The sequence below is a fragment of the Vespa velutina genome, chromosome 20 (assembly GCF_912470025.1).
Source record: "Vespa velutina chromosome 20, iVesVel2.1, whole genome shotgun sequence".
Taxonomy (NCBI): domain Eukaryota; kingdom Metazoa; phylum Arthropoda; class Insecta; order Hymenoptera; family Vespidae; genus Vespa; species Vespa velutina.
Window position 1 is genome coordinate 2,000,957 of NC_062207.1, and position 26,740 is coordinate 2,027,696.

Consider the following 26,740-nt stretch of genomic DNA (forward strand, 5'->3'; position numbering starts at 1 on the left):
CGTTTGTTTTGTTTCGTTTTTTTTTCTTTTTTTTTTTTTTTTTTTTAGCAATACGAAACATAATCTACAATTTTTCACATTTTCATCAAATCAGACCGTGTCCAATTTTCGTTTCCATTATTTGTTCGTTTCTTCTTTTCTTTTCGTTTTTTTTTTTTTCTTTTTCCTTTTGCAATTCATAAAAATAACTTTCATAAAAAATTCCTCTTCGATCTCGATCGCTTAAAATCTTGAATTATATTATAGTAACTAATTCTCTACGAACAGAGATATGAAAACAAACATATATATATATATATATATGTATATATATATATATAAACACACATACACACACACACCTATACATAAAAAAAAAGCATAAGCATTTGGTCTTAAATTAATCTTGAGAAAAAAAAAAAGAAAAGAAAAGAAAAGAAAAGAAAAGAAAAAAGAAATTCCTCTTCTTAACGCAATACCTGTCATTGTAAATAATTGTTTCATATTGTTGTATAAATAAAAGTTAGGACGAAAGCGAATAGAAAGAGAAAGTAATAAAAAAGGGAGAGAAAAAAGAAAAAGATTAATAATGAAGGGAAGGAAGGAAGGTAGGAAGGAAACGATAGAGACGAATTATTGTACTATTCGAATGACGAGAATGATTTATAAAAAAGAAAAAAAAAAAAAGACGAAAAAAGAAAAAAAAAAGAGAAACTTCTTCCCTTTGAATCCTACGACCGATCGCCACCCATCCCTCGGCCACCCTGACCATACCAATGACCTTTCCCCTTTAAAAATCATAATGTAAGCGCACAAGGGTTAACGATCTATGTGTCTTCTTTGTGTTTAATCGTACATTCATTATTAAATCTTAAAACATCTATATAGTCGTCTTTGTATGTGTATTTGCCTGTATGACCTCTCTATTATTATTATTATTATTATTATTATTATTATTATTATTATTATTATTATTATTATTATTATCATTTTAATTCATTAATTTCAATAATATTTTTAAGATTCTTTTTCTCGTTTTCTTTTTTTCTCTAATATAAGAATTTGTTTATTTTAACATTCTACTTATCGTTCTTAATTATTACACAGATTAGTAATTAAATTAATAGGAAGTAATGTTAAAAAATAAAATAGATTATTTTCTCTTATTTCTCATTTTCTTTCTCTCTTTTTTTTTTTTTTTTTTTTTTTTAGTTTTGTTTCTTCCTTCTTATTGTTTATACAATGTGTGCGTTAATTTGATAGTTTATTTGTATGTGAAACTTGTGACGTTTTCAGAACACGTTTGATCCTTTTGAATCTACTCAAGGCACCATTAGGATTATCTCGAAGACTTTGAAGGCCACCGAAAGCTTCATTGTAATCCGTAATTAATCGTCGATTCGAATCCTTTGCAGACGATGCCAAAGCTCTCAAATCGGATTGGCTCTTTAATGGGAAAACTTAAGTTTGTTTTTTTCATTCTAGTGTTTTTTTTACGTTGGTAAATGAGAATATCTTCTTTACCGACTGTAGTAAACGAATACCGACTGATGATAAAGCGAACGAAGTCGGCCGATAAATCAGATTGTTACCGACATATATGTATACGTAACGATAAGTAATATTACAGAAGGTAAAGAAGTTTTCTTTCTAGCCTTGTTTTTTTTTTGTTCTTTTCCGTTTTTTCTTTTTTTTCTCTTTTTATCAATTTAATCACAGATATATAAGAAATTTATGATGAAAAAATAATTCCTGAGAATTATTTTTATTATTAACTAACTGCGAAATGTTTTTTCGTCGAAATAATAAGTCGGATTCTTTCAATCAAGATGAAATTCCAGGGAAAAGAAAATTAACATGCTGATTCTCTTTATCCTCTTGATCCTCGACCAACGAATTACCAATTCGATCTTTCAAATTCGATGTTCTATCTTCGAAACCATCGTCGCCAAATTCATTGCCTTCGTCGTTCTCCTCGTCTTCGACATTTTGCGGCCTATATTCTAAAGTAACCAATCCTGCATTTGCTCTTTTAATCCTTACCTTCTCGTCAATCGGTTGACTTCCACGTAGCTTTGGATCGAACTTTAGATCACTTGGTAGGTCATCTTCGATCTTAACGTGTGCCTGTTCGGGTACCAATATATGTCCCTCATCGGCTATTCTTCTTTTTCTTTTCTTTCTACGTTTCTTTTCGTTGTCATTCTTAACCACGAACATTTCTCGAATTTTTTCACGTTTCTTCACCGGTGCCTTGTTCAAAGAAATTTTATTTATCTTAGGTTCATCCTGATCGGACATGGACCCAATATCATCGGGTGCAAATCTTTTTCTAATACTCTCATGTACAGCAGCATTATAATCATCCTCGTCCTTGAGATTATCAATACCTTCGATCTCCTCCAATCGATGCCTGATTCTATCACTTTCGTTCGATCTTCTTCTTCTTCTTCTTCTCCTTCTTCTTCTTCTTCTTCTCCTTCTTCTTCTTCTTTTATTTATTTTAGGTTTGACGTCATCGGATGATCTCTTAGACGCCATTTTATCATCAACATTTGCACTTACCGCTTCTTGATCCTCCTCTTGTTCATCGTTATCCTTACTCTGTATCTCATCGAATCTTGCATTGTTCCTCTCGATCTCACGATCCCTTCGTTTCCTTTCGATCTCACGTTTGATCTCCTCCTTTATCGAATCTATCTTACGTTTGATTTTCTCTTCAACGCGTTTCTCATATTCGCTGTCATCTTCCTTCGTTAATTTTGGCGATTCGATCGTATCAATATTTTTCTCTTTTGCGGTATCTCTTTTCATATCCGATTCATTAATTTTCTCTTTATCAGTTTTCTCTATTTTCTCAATATTTTCCTCAACGACATTTTTAATATTATCATCCAATTTGTTCTTTTCGTCGGTTTGATTGATCTCGTCACGTTTAACTCTAACGTCACCCGATGATGATCTCTCTTGATCGTCATTTGCGTACTCGTAATCGGTACTTTCACGTTTAATTTTACTGTCCTTGGACTGAACAATTTTATCCCGATCATCGTCAGTTTCGTTATCGTTGGTTTCCTCAAGATCTGCACTGTAATCATCGGACTCGTCGGAATTGTCAGATTTTTGCAAATTCGTACGTTGATCATTACTGTCCTCGTCATTGTCCGATGACGATGACGATGACGATGACGAACGTTTTTTCTCTACATTGTCAACACTTTCATGTTCCTCATTGTCGTTGGACTTCAATTGATTATCATCCAATAAAGCATATCTTTTTTTTCTAATGTGCGTCGTATCGTATTCAATGTCGACGAACGATGTACTCGAAATATATTCGACATTATTAATAGGAACATTTGTTACGTTCGTCAACAAATCTATCGTCCAATCTGGCGTTATCGACAAATTTAAATTGTTTTTATTATTGTAATTAATTGAAACGTTTGATGATATTTCGTCATTAGTATAATTATGACGATATTGATTGTCCAATAAACGACGTCGTGGGATCAAATAATCCAAAGTTTGATTGAACATTATCGCCATTTGTTCTTCGTCATTGCTCGAATGCCTAAAATTAGGCTCTTTATCATTCCTAAAAGAAAGATCGCTCAATAAATCGCAATAAATCAAAAGATCAGTCTCTCTCTCTCTCTCTCCCTCTCTCTCTCTGTCTATCTTTTTTAGAGTTTTATTTAAACGAATTTTCTTTATTTTATTTTATTTTATTTTATTTTGTTTTCTTTTTCTTTTTTTACTTATAAATTATCTATACACTTACTTGGAAATATTGAGCGTTTGAATAATGGTTTGCTTGAAATTAATTGGAAAAATATTGACAAGAATCAAAATGAAAATTTTAATCAGTTTGAATGATTTCAACATTGTGTCTCACGACATCGTTAGAAATTAGATCTTTCCACAAATGGTTTATTTATTTATTATTTTTTTTTTTTTGAATAATTATAATTTTATTTATTATCAATCAATTAATGTTACTGGGTTATGTGTTGATTAGTTTGACGTGGACAAAAATACTTTCACAATTTTTTTTTTTTTCTATCTTTCTTCTTCTTTTTCTCTCTCTCTCTCTCTCTCTCTCTCTCTCGCTATCATTCGTAACAAAGAACAAAAGGCGGGCGTTGACACACGATATTAAATTTTATCGATTTATCAATGAACTCTTTTTTTTTTTTTTTTTTTTTCTTCTGATCTGTCGATGACACGCCATTGTTTATACACCCATACATATATATTATTATATAGTACATACTATATGTATATAATATATATATATATATCGATCATATATATATATATATAAGTTATATACTCAAGAGATATTTTATTTAAAATTTTGACGATGTATAGTAAATTTTTTACAATATATCCATTTATTTATTTATTTATTTATTTATTTATTATTTATTTATTGCGTTTCTTTTTTTGTTTGACTATACAAAAGTTAGACAACATTAATGAAATATTTGAGTTTTATATATTTTTAATTAATAATCAATCAATTTATTCATTTATTTTTCTCATTTGAAATTTTTGTACAATTACATTTTTTACAATATATTTATTTTTTTTTTATTATTGCTATACAAAAGTTCGATAACATTAACGACACGTTTGTATTAATTTTTTGTTATATATATATATATATATATTTTTTTTTTCTTTATTTCCTTTTTTTTATTTTTCTTTTTATTTATTATTTATTTATTTTTATTTTTTTTTTTTTTTTCATTATTAACAACAGCATTGGCATCAGGTTTCATGACGAAACTTGATCAAGCTTGACGAAAAGAAAAAGTAAAATGAACGAACGTACGAACGAATGAATAAAATATATGCTTAAAAAAGAATCGACGTTCATAGTATCAATGAACGTTATCTTAAAGCATATTATAGAAATTTTATTGCTTAGATCTAATAATACAGGATTGGCCCGAAAGTTCCCTAGATCGTATCAAAAAATCGATTACTTTTTTTTTTTTTTTTTACGGAACCTTCGTTGCCAAATTCTTTTCACGTATTATAAAGAAAGAAAAAAGGGACCCGAAAAAATCTTCGAAATTTCGTAAACCATGAAAGAAGAAATTTTTTAAAAGAATATCAATTTGGAAAAAAAAAAAAAAAAAAAAAAGAATAATCGACGTTTAAAATTATCTTGGGAACTTTTGGTTCCCCCACTCTAGTATTTACTAAACACACGAACATTCTGATGTGTATACGCACATTGAGGTAAGCGAGGGAATATAATTATATTTATTTATTATTCATTTAATACTTACACAAATTTCGTGATTATATCTGAAATAAAGATATATGATTTATTTATTTGCTTGTTTATTTATTTATTTTTTTATTTATTTATTACTTATTAAAAATAAAAATTGAAAAATGATATTGCAAATTCATTTTCTTTTAAGAATTCTGAAATATACGATTGCGTTCGTACTATTATTATTATTATTATTATTCCTATTATTATTCTTATTATTATAATTATTATTCATATTCTTATTCTGATTATTATTAGTATTATTCTTAATATTACACTTATTATTATTATTATTATTATTTTTTTATTATTCGGCAGTCAAAGTAAAAATTAAATTTGTCAATAATTAAAAAATATTTTTATTTCCCTGACACTGCCGCGTGCTGTTATGTTCGTTTGTTCTTTTCTTGTAAATTCGAAAATCGTGATTGGAAAACAAAAAAAACAATTATGAAACACGAAAGAAAAAGAATTAAAAAAAAAAAAAAAAAAAAAAAAAAAAAAAAAAAAGAAAAATGGAATAAATAAATAAAAAGAAGAAAAAAAGTCGTTCGCAGAAAAGTTCGCAATTCAACAAAATTTACATTAATGATACGATATATTACGATTAATTTTTCGATCAGTACTAAAAAAAAAAAGAAAAAAATAAAAAGTAAAAAAATAAAAAGAAAAAGAACAGAAAAAAGGTATTTCGATCGTCGAATAAAAGAAGAGAAAAATTATAACGAAAAGAAAAAGGGGATGAATAAATAAAATTGATGAGGGAAAAAGAGATAAAGGAAAAGATAGGAAAGACGAATAAAAATAATCGATATGCATGATACATAAGTATTGTGTATATATATAATATATAATATATAATTCAACAAATATTTCATTGACAAATAACGAAGGAAAACAAAAATTAATTTCACTTATAGAAGATTAATGATAAAAGATAAAAGATAAAAGAAAATAAAAGAAAAGAAAAAGGGAGGAAGAAGTAGAAGAAGAGAAGAAAAAAGAAGAGGAAGAAAAAGAAAAGAAAGGACAAGAAACAAAAACAACAAAGAGAAAAACCAAAAGGCATGAACCATAATAACCACGCGCATGTGTGTATAATTAAAAATTAGAAAAAAAGAAGAAAAAAAAAGAAAAACAAGAAAAAGAAAAGAAATTAATTTGCGACAGCCGGAATGAACAAAGAGAAAAAAAAAAAGAAAAAGAAAAAGAAAAAAGAAACGGAGTGAAAAATACATAAACAAAAATCAAAGAAGAATAGAAGCCCAAATAAAAAAAAAAAAAAAAAAAAAAAAAAAAGGAAAAAAAATGGAATACACGTGTATTGGATATTTATATAAATAAAAAAAAAATATATTTATGTATATAAAATGGACGGTGCATATATACACATACATATATATATATATATATATATATATATGTATGTATGTAGAAAAAAAAAAAGTAAAAAGAAAAAGAAATTAATTAACGTAGTATACAAATATGTACGTACACGTCCATATTGGATTAATCTACGGTATTTATAGGACGAAATCTAACATCGCGTTAGAATCGAACCTTATCACGGGTTATTTATTAAGCTCTAATTATTGCTTCGTAATACACGTTGGTTTAACTATGAACTAAACGTCATCATATAATATGTCTATATATATATATATAGATATATATATATAGATATATATATATATATATAATATCTATATATATATATATATATATATATGTAATCTTTCTGAATATCTGTATTTTTCTCGTTATTATTTTGTTGAAAAACTTCAGGACAACTTCGATGTCCCTATCAAATAATCTGTAATCATTTTTTTTCTAGCGAATCTCTCTCCACTTTTTTCTTTTCTTTTCTTTCCTTTCTTTCGTTTTTTTTTTCTTTTTTTTTATTTTTTATTTTTTTGTTACTCCTACACAGCGTCTCGCACGAATAATAATAATATGTATAATGCACAAAATATAACAGCAAAAATTTATCACATATATTGTTTTTTTTTTTCCTCTTTCTTTCGCTCTCTCTCTCTACTCTATCTCTATCTCGGTTTATACGCTCCCACACTCCCTCCTCCTTCCTCTCTTTTCTCTTACTAGGATCGTTAACAATCCATTAACAAATATATGTCAGGATAATTCGAGAGCTCGCTCGAATAAATTTTATAAAAATTTCGTTGATCTATTTCATTGGAACAGATTTATTTTTTTTACGCACATATATAATATATATATATGTGTGTGTGTGTGTGTGTGTGTATGTGTTGTATCTTAAATTTATTAAAAAACGAAAAATTTGAAGCGAAAAAAGGAAGAAAAAAAATAGAGAGAGAAAAAGAAAAAAAGAAAGTGAAAAGAAGTAATAAAAAATTAATCGATAGGATCAATGATCTTAGATCCTATTTAGGATCATTAGATCCTAAATAAATTTAATTCGAAACAAGTGGCATATAAAATTTAGTTTGGGTGTGTCCCTGGTATGTTTGAAGGGTGTTTGTTTCGATTCGATTAAGGACGCAGGACAGGGACCTTTGTGTTTAGGCGCATATTCCTTTTTATACATGCTAGAAGTACATGATTGCCGTCGCCCAATTTAATATGCGACACGTTCGATTGTTTTGTACCCTTGTCGATTTTTTGAGTATTAGCAAAATTCCCATAAGTTTTGGCCTCGCTATGGGAATAAAATTACCACGACTGTCAACTTATCTTGCCTGATGATTCTCTGTGGTCTTTCGTAGGTAGACGATGCCCCAAAGATTTGCATCCTTGTTGTTACGGTGCAACGAGGTCAAACTACGTCTGTCATTACTCTGACCGAATTGCTTAGTATGTCCACTTTCAGCTAAATTTGAGAGACTCTTTTTTGCTCAGCTGCAGTAGATGATATCGTATGTAAAGCTTCCGTGGACGTAGTCATACCACTACGACGATGAAGTACGATTGGTTACGTCAGCTGACGACGACGAAATAATATTTTTCTCTATGATGGGACTTCTTAGTATAGACCGATTGTTCATGGCTATCATCGGTTATGATCGAGGATCCAGAAATTGCTTGTTTGAATTCGGTACTATTAGCTTGATTACCCGTTGTATTTAGCTTGGCTGGATACAGTGTGCTGATCGTAATGCTGTTTGGTATGTCTAATAGCACTGCTCTGACGTTTCTCCATATGCATTGAATTTACATAATCACGTTTACTACGCTCTTGGATCTGTTATAGTGTTATCTTGAATCTGTTGTTTTCCTTCAAAAGCTGCCCTGTCGAGATTGATGGATCAACGGAATCTATCATCTAACGTACCGCGTGATTGGGATAGATTTTGGGATCTAGAGTGTTTGCTCACTGGAATAGATTCTCTGCTGATGTTCGTTCAAAGTGTGTTGTTGCTGTTGTTGAAGATGATGATGATGGATGTTGATGATGTTGTTGTTGTTCATTGCCAATCGTTTTGGACATTACGACGGTCAACGATAGTCTGTTGATGTACGTTAGAGCCGAAGAGACATGCTGATCGGATGTGGTACTGAAGTTGTTGTTAACTTTTTCACTACGGAAATATTCTTCTTGATATCTGATTCGAGATTGCTGATCTGTGGTCTATTTCTTTACCACGTTTGGTATAAGTTTGTAATTTTCTTTGATTGGTCGTTGTCATGACGCTAGTGTCGTCACCTAAATTATCGACGATTCCATGTGACGTCTTCGACTTATTTGTTTATCACCATGTGACAAATCCTTCTTTATAGGTGTGCACGAGTCCTTACTGGTTGTCTTTGTTTCCATACTATCAGTACTGACCTTGAGATTATCTTCATGACGTTTAACCTCAGCACGTTCACCACGTACTGCGGTATATGTCGATTTTTGCATGCTGGTGACCCCTTGAAATCACCTGACAGTTTCAAATTATCTTCTCTCCTGATAACCTCGCTTCTTTCACCCTCGTTTAATCGTATAATCATCACCGTGAAAGACCTACAAATCACCTTCCGGCTTCAAATTGTCAACATGACGAATGGGGGAAACGTCTTTCACCTGGTTGCATTTTTCCGGTGTCCTACGTCGAAGTCACCTTCTGATTTTAAAATTGTCAGGATGTTTGATAGGTGATCTTCGTCGGCTGGACCCAACGACTCTTCGGAGGTCTATCAAAGTCTCCCTCGGGACGTAAATGATCCGATTGTCTTGTAACAGACACTCGTTCGCCAGCAAAGTATGTGTAATCGTCCTTTCTTCTAACATCTATAAATTCACCTTCCATTCTTAAATGATCCTCTCTTTTCTTTATATCTACTCGTTCAACTTTGGTGATCTTGTAATCATCTCTAGATCGGCGAACATCAAATCACCTTCCATACGTAAATGAGCTTCGTGACGACGTACTTCCATTCTTTCACCGTTCGTGTATTTGAATCTTCTTTCGAAGGTTGCATTATCTGCATTTCACCTTCGGGTCTAAGATTATCCTGTGGTTTTTGATCGTGAACGTTCAGCTTTCTGAGGACTATAATCATCCTTCGGAACGATATAAAATTCTCCTTCGACGTGCAAATTGTCTTCGTGTCGAATCGGACCACGTTTCTCGGCTGGTTCGAGGTTTTTCGGTGTACGTTTAGCAAATTCACCTTCTGGACGAAGATTGTCCTTTGGTTTCTTAACATCAGCTCGATCGCACGACCTGGAGTCTCTTTTTTAGGTCTACCAATGAAATCACCTTCTGGATGGAGATTATCAGGGTGCTTGATTGGTGTCCTTCGTTCAGCAGGACCAACTATTGCCTTTTCTGGTCTATCAAATTCACCTTCCGGTTTCAATTGTCCCTTGGGTTTTCTTAATAGCTGCTCGATCACCTTTGCCAGGCGTTGATTCTTTTGGTCTTTGAACAAAATCACCTTCAGGTTTCAAACTTGTCTGGATGTTTGATCGGTGTTCTTCTTTCTGCTGGACCTACTGGTACCTTATCGGGACGCTCGAAGTCACCTTCTGGACGTAGATTGTCTTCATGCCTGATGATCTCGCTACGTTCCCCACGTGTCACTCTATAATCGGCACGTCTTCGAATATCAATAAATTCACCTTCCACTTTGAGATTATCTTCTCTACGAAGACATCTGTTCGTTCAATTCTGGATGTGTAGTATAATCATCTCTTGATCTATGTACGTGAATGTCACCCTCCATCTTCAAATTGTCACGATGAATTACGATTCTCAGTTTTTTCTGCCCTTGCCAGGTTTATAATCGTCTTTAGGCTTGCCAACAAATTCACCTTCGGGTTTGAGATTGTCCTTTGGTCTCTTTTGAATAGGAGTTCAGCACGTTTCGGTGTGAAATCATCTTTAGGTCTACCAACAATTTCACCTTCGGGATGAAGATTGTCCTCGTGTTTGATTGGTGATTCGTCTTTCAGCTGGTCAACAGGGATTTTCTCTGGTCTCTCGAATGTTCCTTCTGAACGAAGATATCTTTAGGTCTCGTGACATCAGCTCTTTCACCTTTCCCAGGTGTCTTCTCTTTCGGACGACCCACAAATTCACCTTCTGGATAAAATTATCAGGACGTTTGATAGGTGTCCTTCTCTCAGCTGGTCCAACTGCTGTCTTTTCTGGTCTATCAAATTCACCTTCTGGTTCAAATTGTCCTTAGGTTTCTTGATAGCCTGCTCGATCACCTTTACCAGGTATCACTTCTTTAGATCTCTGGACAAACTCACCTTCGGGTTTCAAATTGTCCGCGTGTTTTATTGTTGTTCTTCTTTCGGCTGGAGCCAACAGCTTTTTCTCTGGCCTTTTCAAAGTCTCCTTCCGGCCTCAGATTATCTTTAGGCTTCTTTACGTCAGCTCTTTCACCTTTCTTAGGTGTCCTGTTCCTTTGGACGACCAATAAATTCACCTTCAGGCTTCAAATTGTCATCATGTTGATAGGCGATCTACGTTCTGCTGGCCACCTGGTGCCTTTTCAGGCCTCTCAAATTCACCTTCAGGTCTCAAGTTATCTTCCGGTTTCTTGATTTCTGGTACTGGCCACTTTCTTTGGCGAATAATCATCCTTGGGCCGACCTTCGAAAAGACCTTCGGACTTGAGATTAATCCTCGTGCTAACTATATACTCGTTCACCCTCTGACTACTTTGAATCGTCTCTAGTTCTAATATCAGTAAATTCACCTTCCATCCTTAAATTGTCCTGATACTTGACGACTTCGGCACGTTCAGTACTAGTGAATCATGTATACTCATCACGTGACCTATAAGTTCGATATCACCTTCCATTCGCAGATTGTCGGTACGTCTGACAATGTCCATGCGTTCACCCGAGTTGTTACGTAATCATCTTTAGGACGGCCTTCGAATGGACCTTCTGGTCTGAGATTATCTTCAGGTTTCTTAAATCAGCACGTTCAACCTTTGGTAGGTCTAGAAGTCATCTTTAGTCTACCTGTGAAGTCACCTTCGGGTTTGAGATTATCAGGATGTTTTATAGGCGTACGTTTCTCGGCAGTTTAGCTGGAGACTTAACAGGTCTATCGAATTCACCTTCTGGATTAAGTTATCCTTTGGTTTCTTAATGTCAACTCTTTCACCACGTTTTTGGTGCCTCTTCTTTAGGTTTACCTAAAATTCACCTTCCGGCTTCAAATTATCCGGATGTTTGATAGGAGTCCTCTTTCAGCCGGTCCAAACTTCTTTGTCTGTGGTCTATCAAATTCACCTTCAGTTTTGAGATTATCTTTGGGTTTTTTCATTCTGGTCTATCAGCTGCTGATACTCTCATGTTCAGGACGTTCGAAGTCACCTTCAGGTTTTCAAATTGTCTTTGGGTCTGTTTAACTTCAGCCCTATCACCTTTTATCGGTGTCTCTTCTTTAGGCCTCTTGACATAAATTCACCTTCAGGTTTGAGATTATCTGGATGTTTGATAGGTGATCTTCTTCGCTAGGACCCATTGGGACTTTTTCTGGTCTCTCGAAGTCACCCTCGGGACGTAGGTTGTCTTTAGGTCTCTGACGTCAGCTCTTTCCCCACGTTTAGGTGTTTTTCTTTTGGACGACCTATAAATTCTCCTTCTGGTTTCAAATTGTCTTCTGGTCTTTTGATTTCAGGACGTTCGGCTCTTTTCGGTGAGTAAATCATCTTGGGAAGACCTTCGAAAGGACCTTCGGATTTGAGGTTATCAGGGTGACGTACGATGTCAGCTCGATCACCTTTGACGACCTTATAATCGTCTCTCGTGTCTGATATCAGTGAATTCCCCTTCCATTCTTAAATTGTCCTGATACTTGACGACTTCAGTACGTCACGTATGATGAAATCGTGCGATTCATCACGTGATCTATAAGTTCTCAATATCACCTTCCATTCGCAGGTTGTCAGTAAGTCTGATAACATCATGCGTTCTCCACGAGTTGTTAAGGTAATCATCTTAGGACGACCTTCGAATGGACCTTCTGGTCTGAGATTATCTTCAGGTTTCTTAATATCCAGCACGTTCACCTTTGGTAGGTTTAAAGTCATCTTTAGGTCTACCAATGAGTCACCTCTGGGTTTGAGATTGTCTGATGTTTGATGTGAACGACGTTCAGGCTGGTCCACTGTAGGATTTTTTCTGGTCTATCGAAATCACCTTCTGGTCGAAGATTGTCTCTGGACGCTACCTTCTGGTCGTTCTGCTCGTTTCGGTGAGTAGTCATCTTTGGACGACCTTCGAATGGTCCTTCGGGTTTAAATTGTCCTCCGGACGTTTGACGTCAGCTCTCTCCCACGAGTGGGTTTATAATCATCTTTAGGCACGCCCTTCAAATGGAACCTTCCGGTTCTGAGATTGCTCTGCAGGTTTTTTAACATCAGCACGTTCACCTTTGGTAGGTTTAAAGTTACATTTCTTAGGTCTACCAATGAACGTCACCTTGGGTTTGAGATGTTCTGGATGTTTGAGTGTGTGAACGACGATTCAGCTGGGCTCTGGAGATATTGTTGGCCTCTCAAATCACCTTCTGGTCGAAGTTGTCCTCTGGACGCTTTACTTATGGTCGTTCTGCATCGGTTTAGAGTGAATTAATCATCTTTGGACGACCTTCGAATGATCCCTTCTGGTTCTTTAAAATATCCTCTGGCGTTTCACATCAGCCCTTTCACCTCGAGTTGGTTGTAACTCATACTCTTGGTCTACCTTCAAATCGACCCTCCGGCACCCTGACAAATTATCTTCAGGACGTTTAACTTCTGGTCCCTTTCTTACTCTGTTGAGGTGATAATCATCTTTTGGGACGGACCCTCGAATAGACCCTCTGGATTCATAATTATTCTTCTGGACGTTTTACTTCAGGTTGCTTTCTGCACGTTTAGGCCGATATAATCATCCTTAGGACGACCTTCAAACGTACCTTCAGGTCGCAAATTATCTTCGGACGCTTAACATCAGCTCTCTCGCTCTGGTTGGCATGTAATCATCTTTGGGACGACCTTCGAATGGTCCTTCTGGTCTTAAGTTGTCTTCTGGACGTATTACATGAGGTCTATCTGCACGTTTTAGGCGAATAATCATCCTTAGGACGACCTTCAAAACGTACCTTCAGGTCGCAAATTATCTTCAGGGACGCCTTAACATCAGCTCTCTCGCCTCTGGTTGGTAAGTAATCATCCTTTGGGACGACCTTCGAACACACCCTCCGGTCTCAAATTATCTTCTGGACGTTTTACGTCTGGTCTTTCGCACGTTTGGGTGAATAGTCCATCCTTAGGTCTACCTTTCAAATGGCCTTCAGGGCGCAAATTATCTTCAGGACGTTTAACATCAGCTCTCTCGCTCTGGTTGGCATGTAATCATCTTTGGGACGACCTTCGAATGGTCCTTCTGGTCTTAAGTTGTCTTCTGGACGTATTACATGAGTCTTTCTGCACCGTTCGGTGAATAATCATCTGTAGCGTCCTTCCTTCGACTGGTCCTTCTGTTTTCAAATTATCTTCAGGTAGGTTTAACATCAGCCCCTTTCACCTCGAGTTGGTTTGTAATCGTCTCTGGGTCTACCTTCAAACGGACCTCTTCAGGGCGCAAATTATCTTCAGGACGTTTAACAATCAGCTCTCTCGCCTCTGGTTGGCATGTAATCATCTTTGGACGACCTTCGAATGGTCCTTCTGGTCTTAAGTTATCTTCTGGACGTATTACATGAGGTCTTCTGCACGTTTCGGTGAATAATCATCTTTAGGTCGTCCCTCAAATGGTCCTTCTGGTCGCAAATTCTCTTCAGGTCGTTTAACATCAGCCCTTTCACCGCGAGTTGGTTGTATCGTCTCTGGGTCTACCTTCAAAACTGTCCTTCAGGTCTCAATTATCCTCAGGCTTTCTCCACCTTCTGGTCTTCTGCACGTTTTGGAGTGTAATCATCCTTAGGTCGTCCTCGAATGGGTCATCTTCTGGCCTTAATTATCTTCTGGTCGTTAACGTCATGCTCTTTCACCTCGAGTTGGTTTATAATCATCTCTAGGGCGTCCCTCAAACAGCCCATTCTGGTCTCAAATTATCCTCAGGCTTTCTCACGTTCTAGTCTCTCTGCACGTTTTTGGAGTGTAATCATCCTTAGGTCGTTCCCCTCGAATGGTCCTTCTGGCCATTAAATTATCTTCTGGTCGTTTAAACGTCAGCTCTTTCACCTCGAGTTTGGTTTATAATCATCTCTAGGGCGTCCCTCAAACAGCCTTCTGGTCTCAAATTGTCCTCAGGCTTTCTAACTTCTGGTCTCTCTGCACGTTTCGGTGAATATCATCTTTAGGTCGTCCCTCAAATGGTCCTTCCTGGTCGCAAATTATCTTCAGGTCGTTTAACATCAGCCCTTTCACCTCGAGTTGGTTATAATCATCTCTAGGGCGCCCCTCGAACGGTCCCTTCTGGTCTTAAATTATCCTCTGGTCTTCTAACTTCTGGTCTCTCCGCACGTTTCGGAGTATAATCGTCCTTTGGTCGTCCCTCGAATGGTCCTTCTGGTCGCAAATTATCTTCAGGCCGTTTAACGTCAGCCCTTTCACCTCGAGTTGGTTTATAATCATCTCTAGGTCGTCCCTCGAACGGTCCTTCTGGTCTCAAATTATCCTCAGGCCCTTCTAACTTCTGTCTCTCTGCACGTTTCGGAGTATAATCATCCTGGTCGTCCCCTCGAATGGTCCTTCTGGTCGCAAATTATCTTCAGGCCGTTTAACGTCAGCCCTTTCACCTCGAGGTTGGTTTATAATCATCTCTAGGGGCGTCCCTCGAACGGTCCTTCTGGTCTCAAATTATCCTCGGCCTTCTAAACTTCTGGTCTCTCTGCAACGTTTGCGGAGTATAATCATCCTTAGGTCGTCCCTCGATGGTCCTTCTGGTCGCAAATATCTTCAGGCCGTTAACGTCAGCCCTTATCACCTCGAGTTGGTTATAATCATCTCTAGGGCGTCCCTCGAACGTCCTTCTGGTCTCAAATTATCCTCAGGCCTTCTAACTTCTGGTTCTCTCTGCACGTTTCGGAGGTATAATCGTCCTTAGGTCGTCCCTCGAATGGTCCTTCTGGTCGCAATTATCTGCAGGCCGTTTAACGTCAGCCCTTTCACCTCGAGTTGGTTTGTAATCATCTCTTGGTCTACCTTCAAATGGTCCCTCTGGTCTCAAGTTGTCCATTAGGTCTTTTCTGTTCAGGTCTTGCGTTATCGCCGGTACAATATAATCATCTTTCACATGTGATGTCCATTCAATCGGTCCTACCGGTCTCAAATTATCATCTCGTCTCATAACTGTATTACTAATGTAATCAATTTCATCGAACGCTTTATACTCTTTCGTGTGTAGTAGTCCGTACTCTCAACAACATCCGTTTTACTGTAAAATCTATCCATCCTCTTCTCTATAAATTTGGATGACGTCTTGGTTCACGTTCAACGACATCATACTTATGGAAATCCTCTTTCAAATGGGAGGTTCCCTGTAATTGAATAAATCGAAAATCATTTTCAATTGGTCAGAAATTTTTTAATAACACGTTTATTATATTTATATATAATTATCAATATTTACCGTGAATGCACCCTCTCCTACGGTGAGGTTATCCGTACGTTTAATAATCTCCGCACGTTGGATGCCTACGATGATCAATATATTCTGATCTCGTTGTAGTTTCATCAATGAATTCACCTTCAACCTAGTATATGTATTTCGACGTACTGGGCTTGGTCGTTCGCCGGGTACCCCGGTGAACACCAGCTCTGTTGTTGTCACACCTATACAATATTTTTACATTTATAATAAAACTCAAACTTAATAGAAATTTTTATTAGAAAATAGAACATTTAGAATGTTAAAAACCCTAATAATCTAATTCCACAGAATATATTATCGTAAATTATATATTAATAACAGATATATTTATAATATTATAGACGGCAAATGTTCATTAGTTGGTATAATGTGTTCATATGTTTTCTTACGCAAAAAGTAAGATGTTATTAAGAGTCTGATAATTTATTTTATTAATTAGAAATATCAACAATAGGATTCGATGAATGAATGAATGAATGAATGAATGAATGAGTGAATGAATGAATGTTTTTTTTAACGATTATTGCAAACAAAACTTAATAATAATAATAATAATAATAATAATAATAATAATAATAATGGTTATTAATAATAATTAAAAAACTTACTTTCAAAATCACCTTCAGGTCTGAGATTGTCTTTTGGTTTGACAAACTGGAACACGTTCGCCATATTTAGGAGCTTCCTCATGTGGCCTTCCAATAAATTCACCTCTGGTTTAAGATTGTCCTGTGGCTTTCTGGTTGGTGCCCTTTCACCTCTGGTTGGTGCTTCTACCTTTGGCCTTCCAATAAACTCACCCTCAGGTTTCAAATGGTCTTGTGGTTTTCTTACAGTGCTCTCGTTCGCCATAAGTGGCCACATAATCGGTACGTCCTCTCTCCTACAAATTCACCCTCCATGGTAAGTGATCTTCATGGTGGTATCTGTGCTGTCTCTCCACGTGTTTCTCATCAAATTCTTCACGATACGAACTGACCACGTGTACTGGCTCATCGCGTGAAATATCTATATTATCTTCAGGAAGATTGTGCGGACACGATGGCGTCTGTTAACAAGGAAGAAAAAAAAAAAAAGATAATACAATAAAGAAGAAAAATTCTACAATTAATCCTGAAGTGATTTTATTTAGCATCGATTTTAAGCGATTAAAAAATATTATTTGTAATCGATATATTATAGTCTGACGTATTAGAAAAAATAATAATGAATTTGTCTAATCTAAGATTCGAAAATATTTATTAATTTGTCGTAATATATATATATATATATATATATATATATATATATATATAATTAAATTTTTTACATACATACATATATATCCTATGTATCTATTTATCGGATAAACAAGAAAATATAATAAATATTTGAAATATTCGAAATTAGAAACTATTCATATTTGTTGATTTCTTTAGATTTATATATAAATAAATCGTTCGTAGTTTATCTCTGTGCGCGTATTTAAATATTATTTAAATAAAACTAATGCATATACGTATATATGATTTATTTGTATTTAATTAATAATTTTTTAAGACAATAACGTGAACATTAGAAAAATGAGATACTATTTGTGTGAGAAGATTTCGTAATAGCCAACGCCCAACGTCCACGGATCCTTATTTGAAAGTCTTCTCGAAGGAAAGATCGAGAAGGATGACCTTGTATGGTGAAGAAAAAAAAAAAAAGAAAAAAGAAAAAAAAAAGAAGACCGTATCACATGAGTGCCAATTTTGAATGCAAATGTGTGATCACATATGGACCGTTCTCAAGGCTCTCATTCGTCACATACATTTTCGTATAATATCGAAATGAGGAAGAAAAAAGAAGAAAGAGAGAGAGAGAGAGAGAGAGAAGAGAGAGAGAGAGAGAAAAATAAGATAAAAACAAATCATTTTCTACCAAATAAAATTACCATTAACAAACAATAATCAAAATCTATCTCTAAAAATTATTTAATACCAACGATAATATCGGAATCGATTCAATCGGGTCAAACGATTTCATTGATAAAATTGATAATAATTTACAACTTTTATGCAAAATAAAAAAGCAATAATCTTCACAAGAAAAAAGAAAAAAGAAAACAAAAAAAAAAAAGAAAAAAGACAAAAAACAGAAGAAAACCACATTCGACCCAAAGGCAAATTATCTAATATCCGATAAGATTTAATACAAACTTGCGATCTATAGATCTCTATGTATGTAAAAAGAAATTAACAAGAGTTCGATATATGAAAAAAAAAAAAAAAAAAAAAGAAAAAAAAACAAAAGATAAATAAATAAATAAATAATATTCATTTTGCTTCTCTAGAGATGAAATTGACCTAATGTTCCAGACATTCTAATTTCTAATCATAGACTGATTTAGACGGACAGGTAAGTTAGACGAGAACGTCAATCAAAATGATGAGAACGTTAATGGGTATGCATCGTATAGAAGAACCAAGCCCAAAGCCATAGATCCTTTCCCCTCTCTCCCATCTTCCCATCTCTCTCTCTCTCTCTCTCTCTCTCTCTCTCTCTCTCTCTCTCTCTCTCTCATGTATCTGAAATTGGCTTAGTTCTATCCCTATCTTCCTTCAACTATGAAATTCAATATTGGCTTTGAGGCATTCTCTCTCTCTCTCTCTCTCTCTCTCTCTCTCTCTCTCTTTCTCTCCTTAATCTCCACACTAAAATTGTGATATCTTTCAAAATTCCTGCCAAAAAGTGTATCCGATATGAAATATTATCGATCGTAGAAATAAAATAATTTTAATTAATTATCCCGACTTTATTACAATTAATAAAATTATTTAGAATATAGAAATGAAAAAGTACTGAAAAATATTGAATGAAATTCATTATTATTCGATTAAATTATATCGATTTATTATGGACAAGTTCAAAGATCAACATCGATCTCTGTCAACTACTAGGATTTTTAAAGGATACGATACGCGTCGTTTTACACTGGACACTTGAATAAAAGAACTGGTAAGAGCCTTGAATAAGAAACGAATAACGAAAGGTGATCGGAAAGAAACAAGTTGCCATAAAAGGGTTGCGTCTGGTGTCCTACTTTTTCACCATCCAAAGACTTTATACGTTGTTAATATGAAAGTAGGACAGAAGATTTATATTAATCTATACGATCCTGCGTATCCTTTTATTACAAAAATCGAATTATCTTTGGGTGGTCGATAGTTATTTTAGATTCTTTATTTTCTTTCTTTTTCTATTTGAATTTTCAAGATAAAAAACACCCGACATCAAAATGTAAGTGATAATAAATTGGATTGTTGGTAAAAAACAAAATAAAAAAAAAAAAAACAAGTATTTTTTTTTTAATTATAGCTAATATTTTTCTAGCTTTCCATTTCGTCGATTTGAATATTGACCTAATTATGGAAATTTAAATCAGGATAAACAACAAGAAACTTCGTGAATCCAAATTTATCATGCAAAGTTAGGAATATTAAAAGATTGAATAAACAAATGCTATTTGTTATTGTAAAATAAGATATATATATATAATATATATATGTGTGTAAGTATATTAAATATAATATATAAAAAAAATAAGAAAACTTACCCACAAGTACAGAGTTCACAGATACACTGTTCCTTAATGGCAAACGTGAAAGGATTTCTGATGGCGTTGGCGTTATTTCAGAATCGGCAATAGAATCCGGTGATTGATCACCACGTCTATGCTTTCCTGGTTTTTCGTCAGGACGATCGAATTTTCCTGTAATTGGATGTTCATCAGAACGACTGGGTTTCCCTGCGGCCGGTCTTTCATCAGGATAACTGGGTTTATCTCAATTGATATATCATCAGGTTCATCAAAACGACTGGGTTTGGCAGCAATTGGTCTATCAACTGGTCGACTGGGTTTGCCTGCAGCTGGTCGTCTATCCTCTGGACGACTGGGTTTGTCTTCAGTTGATCTTACATCAGGTTCATCAAAATAACTGGGTTTTCCTATAATTGAGCTTTCGTCAGGATGACTAGGCTTCCCTGCAGCTGGTCTTTCATCAGGCTCGTCAGGAAACTGGGTTTGCCTGCAGCTGGTTTTTTATCAGGGCGACTAGGTTTCCCTGCAGCTGGTCTTTCATAAAATTCATCAGGACGACTGGGCTTGTCTACAGTATGTCTGTCATCAGGACGACTAGATTTCTCTGCAACTGGTCTTCATCAGGCTCATCAGGACGACTGGGTTTGCCTGCAGCTGGTTTTTTATCAGGACGACTAGGTTTCCCTGCAGCTGGCCTTTCATGAGTTTCATCAGGATGACTGAGTTTGTCTATAGTACGTCTATCATCAGGACGACTAGGTTTCCCTGCAGCTGGTCTTTCATGAGTTTCATCAGGATGACTGGGTTTGTCTACAGTACGTCTGTCATCAGGACGACTAGGTTTCCCTGCAGCTGGTCTTTCGTGAATTTCATCAGGATGACTGAGTTTGTCAACAGTATGTCTGTCATCAGGACGACTAGGTTTCCCTGCAGCTGGTCTTTCATAAGTTTCATCAGGATGAATGGGTTTGTCAACAGTACGTCTATCATCAGGACGACTAGGTTTCCCTGCAGCTGGTCTTTCATGAGTTTCATCAGGACGACTTGGTTTGCTTGCAATTGATTTTTCATCAGGACGGCTTGGTTTCCCTGCAGCTGGTCTATCCTCTGGACGACTGGGTTTTCCTTCAACTGGTTTATCATCTTTGGACGAGTCAACAATTTTTCAACTTTTCCAAGCTTCTCTGGACTTGATGATCTCTCTTTCCGGTCTACTTGGTTTGCCGGCCGCTGGTATTGGTGCTGCTTTCTCGTTGGTGAGACATAATCTCGTGGTGTTCCCTCTATCGGTCGGCCTAACGTATCGATACAATTACGATATACTATAATTGATGAGATTCAAGTAACAGTTTAAGTCAATTATTATTTAACATAGCAATTTATGAAATATTTTTGTTTCCGCATAAATTTTTAGAGATATGCTTTTCTTTTTTCTTTCTTCGTGTATAAATTTTTGCGTTTACAATTTTCTTTCTTTTTACCTTTTCATTTCAATTAACATTTCCTTCATTACCTCATTCGTTTATGGAGTAGATTTTTTTTTTTTTTTTTTTTTTTTTTTTTTTTTTTTTTTTAATAAAGTTTGTGATATAGACATATATATATGTATACATGTATAGGTATGTAACTTACTTTTTGATATCATCCGTAGGACTTTTTTCTGGTTGCTGAGGGCGAGATGGTTTTCCAGCAGCTGGAATCGATTTCGTTCGATCGTCTTCCCTACATCCTGGTATTCCTTGAGGATAACCAAGTCTTTCTGGGGACGTTTTCTTGTGGGATCGGTCGTTGGTTTAGGAGTTGAGCTGGTGATCCTCTCAAACCGAATATCGTCGACGACATCTCGAGCTACCATACTAGTCACCTGCTCTGTTTCGATGAATTCTTTCGTGATTTAGTGACATCTCTCTGTAAAACAATTATTTAAAACGTTCATTATAATTGTCAATATATTTTTCAGATCGTTGTTCAATTTGAAAAAAAAAAAGAAAAAAAAAGAAAAAGGAAAAAGATATTTGATATAATATTTATAAAAATAATATTACATTATATTATATCACGTTATCTCATTTATATCCTCATATTAGCTATTAAGATGAAAAATATTTTTAATCAAATTTATTTTTAATTATATCGAATATAAAAAAAGAAAAGAATAAAAAAAAAATAGTAATAGACAATTTTATTCCTTTTGATTTAATGAAAATATTAGAAGTTTATATATATATATATATCTATATATAAGGTTAATCATGTAATTATCCTAATTAAATTATCCTTATAAAATATTATAAGTACATAAAAGTAACATTTTTGAAAAATTGTTTATACATTTAATTTAATTAAAAACAAAAATCTTATTTAGCGCGTTTCTTGTTAATTATTCTTAATTAATTATTATAATAATAAAAATGATATTACGGATTCATAAAAAGTAGGATAAAAATTTTGTCAAAAATAATTTAGATCCCATTTAACATTTGTTATTCTATGAAAAATATTCGAAGGAATACAAATTTTGAAACTCTTCTTTTTTTTTTTTCTTTTCTTTTTTTTCTCTCTTTTTTCTTTTTTTCAACGGATTATATTCTCCTTTAATTGCTCAATCATTAAATAAGATTAAATATGAATTATATGAAGGATTATATTAGGGGACAGTTTTATCATTCGTCTCTTTCTTTTAACATCGAACGTGTTATGAATGATGCAACGAACACGTAGTTTAGCCTTTATACGTATCAATCGATTATAATATTGTCTTGTCAACGAACTCAAGACCAGTTAGGTAGTTCATTCCCCTCAAAGACAATTAAAATGGACTTTGCTAATCGAAATTATTATCGTCACGCTAATTACATTTGCTTTCGCGAGCTGTTTACTAAATTGATAACTAAAACGTCCATTACTTTGTTTCATATAATATTTCTTATTTTATTTTATTTTTTTTTTTTTTTTTTTTGTTTGTTCCTAATCTAAACAACTAAATGAAAAAGAAATGAAACGTAAAATTATGCAATTATTTAATATAATTATTAATGATATATACGTATATGTCATGTGATCAACAAAATTTAATTATCATAAAATATTAACGATATTAATGATATTATAAAATGTTTATATAACAGATAATGATCGTCAAAATATTTCAAAATTTTCTATCCAAGTTGATCGACGTTGGAATAAAAAAAAAAAAGAAAAAAAAGAAGAAAAAAAATAAACAAATGCACATAAAAAATGAATGAATAAATGAATTTAAAATTAAAAAAAAAAAAAAAAAAAAAACAGATATCAAATATATAATATATATATATATATATATATATATATAAGAAAATTTTGATCTATAATCTGAAGCTAAAAATGAATAAAAAAAAAAAAAAAAGAGAAAAGAAGCAAGAAAAAAACAGAAAAAAAAGGAACACAAAACAAACGAACAAATAATATGCCAATTAGAAAATTAAATACTATATTTACTCCGTTATATTTTTAAAAATCTAATCAATCAATTGCTTGAGAGTTCTAGAAAGAGAAAAAGAGAAGGAAAAAGGAAAAAAAACAATTCAAATACAAACGTCGTAGCAATTTCCATTTGATTAAATCCATATCTACAATCAAGGTAACCTAATCGATCGATTATTACAAGAGATGAAGTAAGCACCATGTTTCACGATAATTATCCTAACACACTCCGAGATATAATTTGCAAAGAGAACAATAATAACAAAAAAAAAAAATATATATATATATATATATATATACATATATATATACCATTAAGGACTATTAACTTAGAATTAACATGAAACCATTACCTTTGTGATAATCAACGAATAAAAAGTATAAAAAATGTAGCATAAATTTCTAATTTCTCATAAAAACATGTTAATAATACGGCAAGTTAAATATAGATCGGAAAGAAGACATTTGGAATAATGAGAACGAAAGAAAGATTTTCATTAGTTTTATGATTTATTTTCTTTTTTCTTTCCTTTTTTTGATCATTATCGTTTTGAATTATATTTATTAAGTGTAAAAAAAAAAAACAGAGAGAGAGAGAGAGAGAGAGAGATGGATAGATAGAGAGATTAGAAATGTCACGTGCTACTTTGCTCAAAGTAACATGAGATTTGCTGTGGATGACTTTTTTATATGTGCGCACACCTTATAAACGTATCACATAACATGCTGAGCTAAAACGTTCTCTACCTTTCAGATTCGATTTCGTTCTTCTCTTATTTTTTTAGTCGTCAGACTGCTTGCTGATAGTTGCTTAAAAAAAGACAAGGAAGAAAAAAAAAAGAGAGAGAGAGAGAGAAGAAATAAAAGTAAAAAATATAATAAATTATATACTCGAGTGAAAGTAACGGAAGGCTGGCTTGTTCCATATATAGATATATCCATTCTATTAATAGTATATATTATTATTATTATTATTATTATATAGATAGTAATTTATTTTATGATAATTTTTAATGGAAATATAAAATAATATATTTCATTATTATTATTACTATTACTATATTACACACACACACACACACACATATATATTATTATTATATATATATTAATAATAATATATATATAATTAATTAAATATATAATTCCTATAAGAATAATCATTGAAATTTGGATTATTCTTTTGGATCTTTAAACAGAAAAAAAAGAAAAACAGAAAAAGAAAAAAGAGAATGGAAAAAAAAAAGAAAAACAAGAAATAAATAAATAAAGGGATAAAAGCAAAAGAAAGAAAAACATTGTATATTATTTCACGGTTAGTTCAACGTATACGTTTTGCTTCGTTAAACGTATTTAACCATCATAACTTTTACTCTACCAATAAAAGAATCATAGTCAAGTGTAGGCGATGATAATGGTAAGTTAGAAATGGCACGTGTATATCCTACTAATAATATTACGACAAATTGTATATACGTGACGTTAGATTAAAATTATTCATTTTGATGATTCCACTTTGAGGACTCTATTCTAATGATAAAATGTATAATATTTATTAATACGTATACTTATAATATACGTATTACTTTCATACATAGAATTGACCGTTTGATCGATGCCTGGTGCTTACGTTAAAGTGACTTGACCTTTGTTCACTTACTAAATCAGATAGTTAATGAAAAAATTACTCGTTATGGATGTGTGTTCTTGGTATTTTAAATTTAGATCACGGTAAATTTTACTTTCATATTCTTTACTTGCGTGAATTAAAAAAGATCGAAAAAATCTAAAATTAAATAAAAAAAATAAAAGAAAGTACAAAGATTTTATCGAATTTTTAATATCTAATCTCACCAAAAATTGCTTTAGGAAATATTAAAATGTTTTTACACATACACATATATATGTGTATATATATATATATATAATAAATAATCTAATTATAATATATACATATATTATAATATAATATATACGTAAAATAGAATAAATGTAGATTTAAATATTTTTATAAAAATAAATTTTTAATTTTTATTTAATAAAAAATTTATTAAAAAGAAGATTTTTAATCATTTTTGAGTGTTTGATAGAATTTTATAATATATATATATATATATATAAATATTTATTTAAAATATAAATATATAATAAAATATAAGTATTTAAATTAATTGAAAATAATTATTATCATAATAATTAAATAATTTAAGATATGTCATATATTATAATACATATACATATACATATATATATATATAAAAAATTTTCGTATAAAATCTAATATAATTAATGTTTAATGAAAGATTCCATTAATAAATTACGAAATAATAAAATATTCCTTTACGTTTATCGCTTTTTTCCTTTATTAATCTTTCCTATTTGTTTTCTTTATCATTTTATTTTCGTTCGGTTTTTTTTCTTTTTGTTTTTTTGTTTTCACGTAACCGATTGATTTGTACGAAATAAAAAATTTGTCATTGTTTATGCAATTCGACGAAAATATGCTTTCTTTCAAGTCGATGTAACGAAAATATAACATAAGGTAAGAGAAAGAGAGAGAGAGAGAGAGAGACAGACACTATTATACTCTACGAGTATAGCGGATCGTCGAGGAAATACGGGTTACGCGTATATACAAACGACACATATATAAAATACACGTCTCTCGACTTTTGCGTGTCAGTAAATAAGTGGAGCGTGTAATACTTACACATACGCTAGTGTAACGATAGTTTACACCAGTGTTTCCCAAAGTATTACAGAGAATACTCATTGAAATACTGACGTTTCTTATTTCCTCCCTCCCCTCCCCTCCCCTCCTCGGCGTTGAAAAATCATGATAATTAAAATATTAATTTATCAATTTCATGGATACGCTATTTTTGCATAATTATAATTTGAAAATAAAATTGTCCACTATATTCTTATATCATTCGCATTATAATTTATAAAATATATTCTCCTATTAAATAATCAAGGTGTAATGTTAAAATTTTCAAAAAAATTTTTTATATATTTCATCATAGTAGAAATTTTGCAAATCCTGCTTTATACGTTTCAACAATCAAAAAGTGATAAAGTGTTACCTATATATACCTACACCTGTACGTACATATAGTAGGTATGTACAGAATAGGCCAAAAGTTTTAAGGTGAGTTGAAAATTTTTCAGGTGGTACAAAGAAAAAAGAAAAGAAAAGAAAAGAAAAAGAAAAAAAAAGAGAGAGAGAGAGAGAGAGAGAGAAAACAAAAGTGATACAAGCGATTATAAAAATGAATTGAATTTTTCTCGAGACTCTTTTTTCAACTAATTTCATTCGAATGATAAGATTCAAAAAAAACTCCATACTATCGTAGTTTTGCGATCTGAA

General features: G+C 32.9%; 2 protein-coding genes across 2 annotated transcripts; both read right to left on the reverse strand.

Annotated features, from left to right (window-relative positions):
• Positions 1-1,113: 1,113 nt before the first annotated feature.
• LOC124956080 (myb-like protein X) lies at positions 1,114-4,305 on the reverse strand. Its single transcript, XM_047511448.1, has one exon. The coding sequence runs from the start codon at positions 3,526-3,528 to the stop codon at positions 1,804-1,806; it is 1,725 nt and encodes a 574-aa protein (XP_047367404.1). The 5' UTR covers positions 3,529-4,305; the 3' UTR covers positions 1,114-1,803.
• Positions 4,306-7,006: 2,701 nt separating this feature from the next.
• Positions 7,007-24,316, reverse strand: LOC124956060 (titin homolog). Its single transcript, XM_047511430.1, is given in 54 exon segments — positions 7,007-7,736; positions 7,739-7,837; positions 7,840-7,970; positions 7,972-8,034; positions 8,036-8,144; positions 8,147-8,217; positions 8,219-8,272; positions 8,365-8,485; positions 8,583-8,641; positions 8,831-8,960; positions 8,963-9,158; positions 9,161-9,223; positions 9,225-9,310; positions 9,414-9,625; positions 9,627-9,761; positions 9,763-9,970; positions 9,973-10,117; positions 10,119-10,190; positions 10,192-10,413; positions 10,415-10,501; positions 10,504-10,566; positions 10,569-10,744; positions 10,747-10,827; positions 10,830-11,070; positions 11,072-11,137; positions 11,139-11,200; positions 11,203-11,229; positions 11,232-11,382; positions 11,545-11,639; positions 11,685-11,780; positions 11,783-11,824; positions 11,827-11,949; positions 11,952-12,074; positions 12,169-12,213; positions 12,216-12,286; positions 12,288-12,880; positions 12,883-13,010; positions 13,070-13,184; positions 13,401-13,583; positions 13,689-13,820; positions 13,823-14,101; positions 14,247-14,475; positions 14,933-14,975; positions 14,978-15,430; positions 15,433-15,513; positions 15,755-16,084; positions 16,170-16,230; positions 16,323-16,386; positions 16,388-16,448; positions 16,451-16,525; positions 16,952-17,391; positions 19,924-21,203; positions 21,541-21,816; positions 24,118-24,316. Coding segments are annotated over 51 exon segments (6,840 nt in total). The 5' UTR covers positions 17,208-17,391; positions 19,924-21,203; positions 21,541-21,816; positions 24,118-24,316; the 3' UTR covers positions 7,007-7,704.
• Between the last annotated feature and the right edge of the window lie 2,424 nt (positions 24,317-26,740).

Excerpts from the sequence above, each read along its gene's own strand:
- LOC124956080 (XM_047511448.1), bottom strand. The coding sequence starts at position 3,528 with ATGGCGATAATGTTCAATCAAACTTTGGATTATTTGATCCCACGACGT.